This window comes from Rana temporaria, chromosome 5, assembly GCF_905171775.1.
Source record: "Rana temporaria chromosome 5, aRanTem1.1, whole genome shotgun sequence".
Lineage (NCBI taxonomy): Eukaryota > Metazoa > Chordata > Amphibia > Anura > Ranidae > Rana > Rana temporaria.
In genome coordinates this window covers 427358664-427368801 of record NC_053493.1, presented here as the reverse complement: position 1 = coordinate 427368801, position 10138 = coordinate 427358664, and the positions used below count along the sequence as shown (strand labels likewise).

Genomic DNA, 10138 nt, shown 5'->3' with positions numbered 1-10138 from the left:
TTGGTAGAGTTAGGTTGGGTTGAGTAGGATTAGGTTGGGTTTGGTTGAGTTGCATTGGGTTTGGTAGAGTTAAGTTGGGTTGAGTTGGATTGGGTTGGGTTGAGTAGGATTAGGTTGGGTTGGAGGCGCCAATATGAACTTCACCATCAGAAGAGCAACAAGCGGATTTTACATCCTGGCTCCGGAGACCGACATCTCACACACAGAGATCTCCTCATCTTCAGACATTTACTATCTGTGTGAAATGGATACAGACGTGTTGGAGCCGCAACTTGTATGGATTATATTTGTTTGTTTTTTATGAAATTGTACCAATAAAGATATTCTAATCTTATTATATATTTAAACTCATTACTATCTCTTTGCCAAATAATAGTCCCAGGGGTATTAATATTCTGGTGGGTGGGATGAGAGGGGTATCAGTACTCGTAGGTAAGTTTGGAGTAGTGGGGGCCCCCCCCATACAGTCCCTGTAGGTAAGTTTGGAGTAGTGGCAGGGGGGGCACCCCCATACAGTCCTTGTAGGTATATTTGAAGTAGTGGGGGCCCCCCCCATACAGTCCCTGTAGGTAAGTTTGGAGTAGTGGGGGAGCCCCCCCATACAGTTCCTGTAGGTAAGTCCTGAGAGTAGAACCATCGGTCACACACAGTGAGGAGGACCCGGGGGAGGTGACATCATCCAGGAGGATTTCCGGTTCTTGAGGTCTGGAGGAGGATCTTCTTCTTTATTCTGGAATGTCATTGGGCCTCCTGGCTCTGTCTGCGGATCAGCTCGGCGTAAATCCCGCCCCTCCGCAGCAGTTCACGATGAGTCCCGCTCTGATGGGAAAGAGAAGAGAACATAAAGGGTTGTGCGATACGGGTCATCATCAGCCCCCCCCAATCTCTTCTTCTTACAGGTTGGGCCCCTGCAGGTCTATGTGTGACCTTTGACCTTAACCACTTGCCGGATATATATATATATATATATATATATATATATATATATATATATATATATATATATATATATATACACACACACACACACATACATTGCAGTTTGCAAAAGTGATTTCCCGGGATTATGGGTGCCGCTGTCAGCCACGCCCCCGTACCCTTTTTTTTTGCATCCAGCGGCCGGCTTTCTGGAAGGGGACGTCCCCCTCCACCTTTCTGGAGCTTACCGTTTCCCCTCCCCCCGAGAGCCGATCCAGCGGTGCCGCCAGCTGCTCCCATGGACGATCAGACAGTAGATACTCTTTGATCACCTCTATGGCCTTGGAGGACCGGAGTGACGTCACATCCGGTCCAGGCTGGAAGTAAATCATTTTTATTTATTTTTTAAAGTAAAAGATTAAAAAAAAATTTTTTGTTGGATCTTTTAAAAGTAGAGAAGAGATGTGACGTCTTTTTGACCCCCCAGATCTCTCCATAAAGAGGACCTGTCATCCTTTTTTTATTTTTTATTATTACAACGGATGTTTACATTCCTTGTAATAGGAATAAAAATTACACAATGTAACAAAAAAAAAAAAATGTAAAAATAAAGAGTAAAATAAATAAGAAAAAATTAATTTGAAAGCGCCACGTCACGCCGAGCTCGCGCGCAGACGCGAACGCATACCTGAGCGGCGCCCGCATATGAAAACGGTGTTCAAACCACACATGTGAGGTATCGCCGCGATTGGTAGAGCGAGAGCGATAATTCTAGCCCTAGACCTCCTCTGTAACTCGAAACATGTAACCTATAGAATTTTTTTTAAACGTCGCCTATGGAGATTTTTAAGGGTCAAAGTTTGTCGTCATTCCACGAGCGGGCGCAATTTTGAAGCGCGACGTGTTGGGTATCAATTTACTCGGCGTAACATTATCTTTCACAGTATAAAATAATTGGGATAACTTTACTGTAGTCTTATTTTTTAATTCAATAAAGGTTTAATGAATTAAAAGATAACAAAAAACAGTAAAGTTAGCCCATTTTTTTTGTATATTGTGAAAGATGAAGTTACGCCAAGTAAATAGATACCCAACACGTCACGCTTTATAATTGTGCGAACTCAAGGAATGGCGCCAAACTTCAGTACTTAAAAATCTCCATAGGTGACGTTTTAATTTTTTTTTTTTACAGGTTACCAGTTTAGAGTTGCGGAGGTCTGGGGCTAGAATTGTTGCTAAACGCCGCGGCGATACCTCACATGTGGGGTTTGAGCGGCGTTTACATATGTGGGCGGGACTTGCGTGTGCGTTCACTTCTGAGCGCGAGCAGACAGGGGTGTTTTTATTTTTACCCTTTTTTTTTTTGATCACTTTTATTCCATTACAAGGAATGTAAACATCCCTTGTAATAGGAATCTATTGTGACAGGTCCTCTTTATGGAGAGAGGCGGGGTCAATAAGACCTCCCCCTCCCCCACACATCTCTCCTCCAGGCTGGAAAATATGAGATTGAAAAAAAATAATAATAAAATAATAAAAAAATAATAATAATAATAAATAATAATAATAATAATAATAATAATAAAAAAAATAATAATAAAAAATCAATAAAAATAATAATAATATAAATAAAAATAATAATAATAATAATAAAAAAAATAATAAAAAAATAAATCAATAAAAATAATAATAATAAAAAATAAATAAAAATAAAAATAATAATAAAAAATAAATAAATAATAATAAAAATAATAAAAAAAAAAAAAAAGGACCGATCTCATGCTGACGGCCACGATCACGGCTTTGTTTTAGGACTGGGAAAAAAAAAAAAAAAATTCATTTGAATCTTGAATCGAGTTGCCAGGGCAATTTTTTTTGGCCACAGGTCAGCGCTACGTGGACTAGGCCGAAGCCGCGGCCTCGCCTAAAAATCCTGCCCGGATTTTTTTAGGCGAGGCCGTGGCTTCGGCCTAATCCGCAGCCTTTTCCCAGGATCGCGCGTTACTAGGCTGAAGCCGCAGTCTCGCCTAAAAACTTAGGACCGGCGCAGTGTCCATGAAGAAAAAAATAAACTAAAACTTGATTTGTAGCGTGAATCAAGTTTTTTTTTTTTTTTCAAATCAGATTTTTTTTTTGCCTAAAATCGCCCAGCTCTACTTTGTTTACGTTGGGGGATCCCGGGTGTGACGTCGTAACGTCGGCCTCCGAAGGTCATAGAGATGACTGGAGACCCATCTGGTCACCGGAAATCTATCCTCGTCATCCGGCCCCCGATGATTATTTCTCCGGGGCCTCCGATGGCAGGGGAGAGCCCGGAGAAGCACCGGATAGAAGGGGGGGGGGGGGCGTCCCCTCCCATCGCCTATAAGAACGGAATTACCCCTGTGATCGTTCTTGTGGTGCACAGAAACACAGACTGCAAAGAATGATATCTGAATGATGCCTGTAGCTGCCCCCATCATTCTGATATCCCCCCCCCCCCCCAAAGTCCAGGACGTCATATGATGGTCGGGGGTAGGGAAGTGGTTAAAGTGTATTTCCCCCCCCCCCCAAAAAAATGTGTTTTGCAAAACCTCTCCGCCATGAATGTGACATGATATAAATTGCAACAAAAGCCATTTTATTCTCTAGGGTCTCTGCTAAAAAATATATATATATATATATCAGGGCTCAAAATTTCACTCTTTTGCTCGCATTTTGCGAGTGGAATTCAGTCCAGGGCGAGTGAGGAGCGGGGTGAACCAGGCTGACAGTTTCCTGGCTGAAGCGATCAGCCAGAAACGGTCAGCCGAAGGACACAGAGAGCAGCAGCGCTCTCCTTCTCCCCCTCTTGTATCACACACAGCGTGCATCTTCCGCGGTGTGTCATGGAGCGGGGTCTGTGTTTGGCGGCGCGATGTGACAAGGTCTCGCCCCCCCAGCTAATGTGATAGTAGATTGAATCGTTGTTCTGCCTATCACATTAGCCGGTCTAGGGGGGGCGGGACCTTGTCACATCGCGCCACCAAACACAAACCCCGCTCCATGACACACAGCGGAAGATGCCCGCTGTGTGTGTGCAGGGCCGGATTCCAGACGCTTGGAGCGGGTACTGGCCAGCCGGGACATCTCTGAGGGGTGTGATTTGGCCATGGCTGCGGTCACACTGACACAATAATAACCAGCGACACGATCCGATCACCGAACTGAACTGCTGGCCGCCGCTCACTGACAGCTAACTTCCCGGAGCAGGGGCGGAGACCAGAGGACCGCCTAGATGGAGGGGCGCAGAATAGGAAGCTGTCCTAGTGGACGAGGAGCAGGAGAGGAGGATGTCCTAGCAGGAAGGGCGGAGCCCTAGTGGGAGGGAGGAGCGGAAGGTAGCCCTATTGGGAGCGGCGATTAAAGGGAAGGCCGCCCTTGTAGGAGGGGTGATTAAAAGGGGTGGAGCAGGAGGCCATCCTATCAGGGAAGTCCTAGTAGGAGGGGCTGAGCCTACCTGTCCGCCCCGCCCTCTGCACACAGGTGTCCTCAGGAGGAGAACTGGGGATGGAATGGAGGGAGGAGCCGGGCAGGATAAACATGTCTGAGCAGAAATGTAGAAGAGCCGGAGTGAGCAGTGTTCTCTGATATTCTGTCAAAATTATGTCCAATTGAAGTCATTGGGCCAGATTCAGGAAGCGGTTGCGCGGCGCAATAGCTGTTTTGCTCCCGCGTAGCGAATGCCCCTGATTCAGGAACATCGCTACGCGGACTGCAGCCTAGGATATGACAGACATAAGCCTCCTTATGCCTTCATATCTCAGGCTGCATTCTTGCGTTGGCCGCTAGGGGGCGCGGCCATTGTGATCGGCGTATAGTATGCAAATTGCATACTACCACCGATTCACAAAAGTTGCGCGGGCCCTGCGCACGCAAGGTACGGAGTTTCCGTACGGCGACTTTAGCGCAAGGTTGCTCCTGCTGTAGCAGGGGCAGCCAATGCTAAAGTATAGCCGCCCTTCCCGCTCGTGAAATTTAAATTTCACGTCGTTTACGTAAGTGATTCGTGAATGGCGCTGGACGCCATTCACGTTCACTTAGAAGCAAATGACGTCCTTTCGACGTCATTTGCCGCAATGCACGTCGGGAAACTTTCCCGACGGACCATGCGCTGTTCGCTCGGCGCGGGAGCGCGCCTAATTTAAATGATTCCCGCCCCCGGGGGCGGGATCATTTACATTAGGCAGCCTTACGCCCGGCTATTTAGCATATCGCCCGCGCAATTTACGGAGCTACTGCTCCGTGAATCGCGGGCATATCAAAATATTTGCGTGGGCGCAGAGCAAAAATCGTTGCCCTTTGCCCACGCAAATATTGCGCGGATCTAGCTGAATCTGGCCCATTGTATGAGGACCAATGTGCGGGAAACCAGCCACAGCCTGCTGTCTGTTACCCTACAATGACCGGCTGTGTGTGGGAGCAACAAGGCTGCATAGGTCCCCTCCATTAGATTGCCCTATCAGAATTCCCTCTTCATATCAGTGTCCCCACTAAAGTTGCCTGTTTACCCGTTCAGCGAATGTTTGCCCGCCAAGCGCCATCACCCCTGCTCTGCCTCTGGGCCCCCCTCCAGGACCAGATTACAGTGCCAAGCAGAATATTTGACTCAAAGGTATTTAATTCCTTGCAGGGTATGCTGCATAATGCATATAACTACATTTATTATTGTATAAAAAACATGTCTTCAATAACACACTGTAATGCGGCAATTGATGGGACACAGTGTTGCGGCAATTGATGGGGCACAGTAATGCGGCAATTGATGGGGCACAGTAATGCGGCAATTGATGGGGCACAGTAATGCGGCAATTGATGGGACACAGTAATGCGGCAATTGATGGGACACAGTAATGCGGCAATTGATGGGACACAGTAATGCGGCAATTGATGGGACACAGTAATGCGGCAATTGATGGGGCACAGTAATGTGGCAATTGATGGGACACAGTAATGCGGCAATTGATGGGACACAGTAATGCGGCAATTGATGGGACACAGTAATGCGGCAATTGATGGGACACAGTAATGCGGCAATTGATGGGACACAGTAATGCGGCAATTGATGGGGCACTGTAATGCGGCAATTGATGGGGCACAGTAATGCGGCAATTGATGGGGCAAAGTAATGCGGCAATTGATGGGACACAGTAATGCGGCAATTGATGGGACACAGTAATGCGGCAATTGATGGGACACAGTAATGCGGCAATTGATGGGACACAGTAATGCGGCAATTGATGGGACACAGTAATGCGGCAATTGATGGGACACAGTAATGCGGCAATTGATGGGACACAGTAATGCGGCAATTGATGGGACACAGTAATGCAGCAATTGATGGGACACAGTAATGCGGCAATTGATGGGGCACTGTAATGCGGCAATTGATGGGGCACTGTAATGCGGCAATTGATGGGGCACTGTAATGCGGCAATTGATGGGACACTGTAATGCGGCAATTGATGGGACACAGTAATGTGGCAATTGATGGGACACAGTAATGCAGCAATTGATGGGACACAGTAATGCGGCAATTGATGGGGCACTGTAATGCGGCAATTGATGGGACACAGTAATGCGGCAATTGATGGGGCACAGTAATGCGGCAATTGATGGGACACAGTAATGCGGCAATTGATGGGACACAGTAATGCGGCAATTGATGGGGCAAAGTAATGCGGCAATTGATGGGACACAGTAATGCGGCAATTGATGGGGCACAGTAATGCGGCAATTGATGGGGCACAGTAATGCGGCAATTGATGGGGCACAGTAATGCGGCAATTGATGGGACACAGTAATGCGGCAATTGATGGGGCACAGTAATGCGGCAATTGATGGGACACAGTAATGCGGCAATTGATGGGGCAAAGTAATGCGGAAATTGATGGGACACAGTAATGCGGCAATTGATGGGGCACAGTAATGCGGCAATTGATGGGGCAAAGTAATGCGGAAATTGATGGGACACAGTAATGCAGCAATTGATGGGACACAGTAATGCGGCAATTGATGGGGCACTGTAATGCGGCAATTGATGGGGCACTGTAATGCGGCAATTGATGGGGCACAGTAATGCGGCAATTGATGGGGCACTGTAATGCGGCAATTGATGGGGCACTGTAATGCGGCAATTGATGGGGCACAGTAATGCGGCAATTGATGGGGCACAGTAATGCGGCAATTGATGGGGCACTGTAATGCGGCAATTGATGGGACACAGTAATGCGGCAATTGATGGGACACAGTAATGCAGCAATTGATGGGGCACTGTAATGCGGCAATTGATGGGGCACAGTAATGCGGCAATTGATGGGACACAGTAATGCGGCAATTGATGGGGCACAGTAATGCGGCAATTGATGGGACACAGTAATGCGGCAATTGATGGGACACAGTAATGCGGCAATTGATGGGACACAGTAATGCGGCAATTGATGGGGCACAGTAATGCGGCAATTGATGGGGCACTGTAATGCGGCAATTGATGGGGCACTGTAATGCGGCAATTGATGGGACACAGTAATGCAGCAATTGATGGGACACAGTAATGCGGCAATTGATGGGACACAGTAATGCGGCAATTGATGGGGCACAGTAATGCGGCAAGTGATGGGACACAGTAATGCGGCAATTGATGGGACACAGTAATGCGGCAATTGATGGGGCACTGTAATGCGGCAATTGATGGGGCACAGTAATGCGGCAATTGATGGGGCACAGTAATGCGGCAATTGATGGGGCACTGTAATGCGGCAATTGATGGGACACAGTAATGCGGCAATTGATGGGACACAGTAATGCAGCAATTGATGGGACACAGTAATGCAGCAATTGATGGGACACAGTAATGCGGCAATTGATGGGACACAGTAATGCGGCAATTGATGGGGCACAGTAATGCGGCAATTGATGGGGCACAGTAATGCGGCAATTGATGGGGCACAGTAATGCGGCAAGTGATGGGACACAGTAATGCGGCAATTGATGGGACACAGTAATGCGGCAATTGATGGGACACAGTAATGCGGCAATTGATGGGACACAGTAATGCGGCAATTGATGGGACACAGTGTTGCGGCAATTGATGGGGCACTGTAAGGCTGCGTTCACGGGCACACTGAGGCTGCACAGGTGGGTACTGATATGCTTTATGTTACTATTGTTAAAGTTGTTAATATTTATTTTTGGAATTTAATTCTGCTTAAAATATTTAACAGTGTCATTTCATGAGATAATTTACAAAGGCGTGTTTAGGGGCGGACTTAGGGGTGGGGCAGGGGAGGTGTTGGGTGGGGCAACTGGTGGCGAGTAACTCTTAAGGCCTGGCTAGTGGCTCAGGACTTGAAATTTTGAGCCCCGTATATATAAAATGTTTGGGGGGTTCCAAGTAATTTTGTAGCAAAAAAATGACTTTGCAATCTCCACCCTCTCACGTGTCATTGACACGAATATGAAGCATCATGTGATGTGACCGGGGGGAGGGGTCACCCGTGAGAGGGGGGGAGGGGGTCACCTGTGAGAGGGGGAGGAGGGGTCACCTGTGAGAGGGGGGAGGGGTCACCCGTGAGAGGGGGGAGGAGGGGTCACCTGTGAGAGGGGGGAGGAGGGGTCACCTGTGAGAGGGGGGAGGAGGGGTCACCTGTGAGAGGGGGGAGGAGGGGTCACCTGTGCGCATGTCTGGTGATGGAGGACAAAGCATTGGAATTCCCGGTCACTCACCTCCACCACGCGGCCTTTAGCCAGGACCACGATGATATCGGCGTCGGCGACGGTGCTCAGCCGATGAGCGATCACCAAGACGGTGCGCCCCGAGGCGGCGCGCTCCAGAGCCAGCTGTACCGTCCTCTCCGACTCGGCGTCCAGAGCGCTCGTAGCTTCGTCCAGAATCAACACCCGCGGGTCTTTGAGAAGGGCGCGGGCAATGGCCACCCTCTGCTTCTGACCTCCGGAGAGGGTCACCCCACGCTCACCTGCCAAGAGAGGAAATGGGGCGCCGGTCACCTCTGATGTGTGGCCCCGGCCCGGTTCCTGGCCATGAGGGGGAGGGGTTGGGTCCAGTATTGCCCACAAGACTCACCCAGCACGGTGTCGTAGCCATCTGGAAAGCTCCGGATGAAGTCGTCGGCGTTTGCCAACTTGGCAGCTTGGAAGACGTCGGCATCGGAAGCGTCCGGCCTCCCGAAGCGAATGTTCTCCAGGACGGAGGTGCCAAACAGGACCGGCTCCTGAGGGGGACAAGGATCAGTCAAGACGCGGAAAATTTCAGTGTATTCTCCATGCTGCACAGTACAGGGAAATCCTAGGCCAGCCCAACACAGCTCTACGTAACCCACATCCCCCCCATGATAGCACCTTGTGACCCCCCCTTATCACCAGGGTGGGGGCGGGGTCATTACATTCACCCAATCACCAGGCTTCCTGCACCACGCCCATCTGGGTTTGTATATTACACCCACCGGCCACTTTATTAGGTACACCTGGGCAATCGCTCGGTAAAAAAAAATGCTAATCAGCCAATCACACGGCAGAAACTTAATGCATTTAGGCATCTAGATGTGGTGAGGAGGAGGAGGAGGACATGGGATGGAGGAGGAGGAGGACATGGGATGGAAGAGGAGGAGGACATGGGATAGAGGAGGAGGAGGACATGGGATGGGACTGGGGGAGGACATGGGATAGAGGAGGAGGAGGAGGACATGGGATGGGACTGGAGGAGGAGGACATGGGATAGAGGAGGAGGAGGAGGACATGGGATGGAGGAGGAGGAGGACATGGGATAGAGGAGGAGGAGGAGGACATGGGATGGGACTGGAGGAGGAGGACATGGGATAGAGGAGGAGGAGGAGGACATGGGATGGGACTGGAGGAGGAGGACATGGGATGGAGGAGGAGGACATGGGATGGAGGAGGAGGAGGACATGGGATAGCGGAGGAGGAGGACATGGGATAGAGGAGGAGGAGGACATGGGATGGAGGAGGAGGACATGGGATAGAGGAGGAGGAGGAGGACATGGGATGGGACTGGAGGAGGAGGACATGGGATGGAGGAGGAGGAGGAGGACATGGGATGGGACTGGAGGAGGAGGACATGGGATAGAGGAGGAGGAGGAGGACATGGGATGGGACTGGAGGAGGAGGACATGGGATGGAAGAGGAGGAGGAGGACATGGGATGGAGGAGGAGGAGGACATGGGAT

The 10138-nt window shown here is 49.4% G+C and overlaps 1 protein-coding gene across 1 annotated transcript in view; it reads right to left on the bottom strand.

Annotated features, from left to right (window-relative positions):
* Window positions 1-214: 214 nt before the first annotated feature.
* ABCB8 (ATP binding cassette subfamily B member 8) overlaps window positions 215-10138 on the bottom strand; it is a 79853-nt gene continuing 69929 nt past the window's right edge. The window contains exons 14-16 of the mRNA XM_040355420.1: window positions 9020-9167; window positions 8662-8912; window positions 215-819 (exon numbers count right to left, since the gene is read on the bottom strand). Coding sequence (XP_040211354.1) covers window positions 739-819; window positions 8662-8912; window positions 9020-9167 — 480 coding nt within the window. The 3' untranslated portion in view covers window positions 215-738. The remainder of the gene's footprint in view (window positions 820-8661; window positions 8913-9019; window positions 9168-10138) is intronic.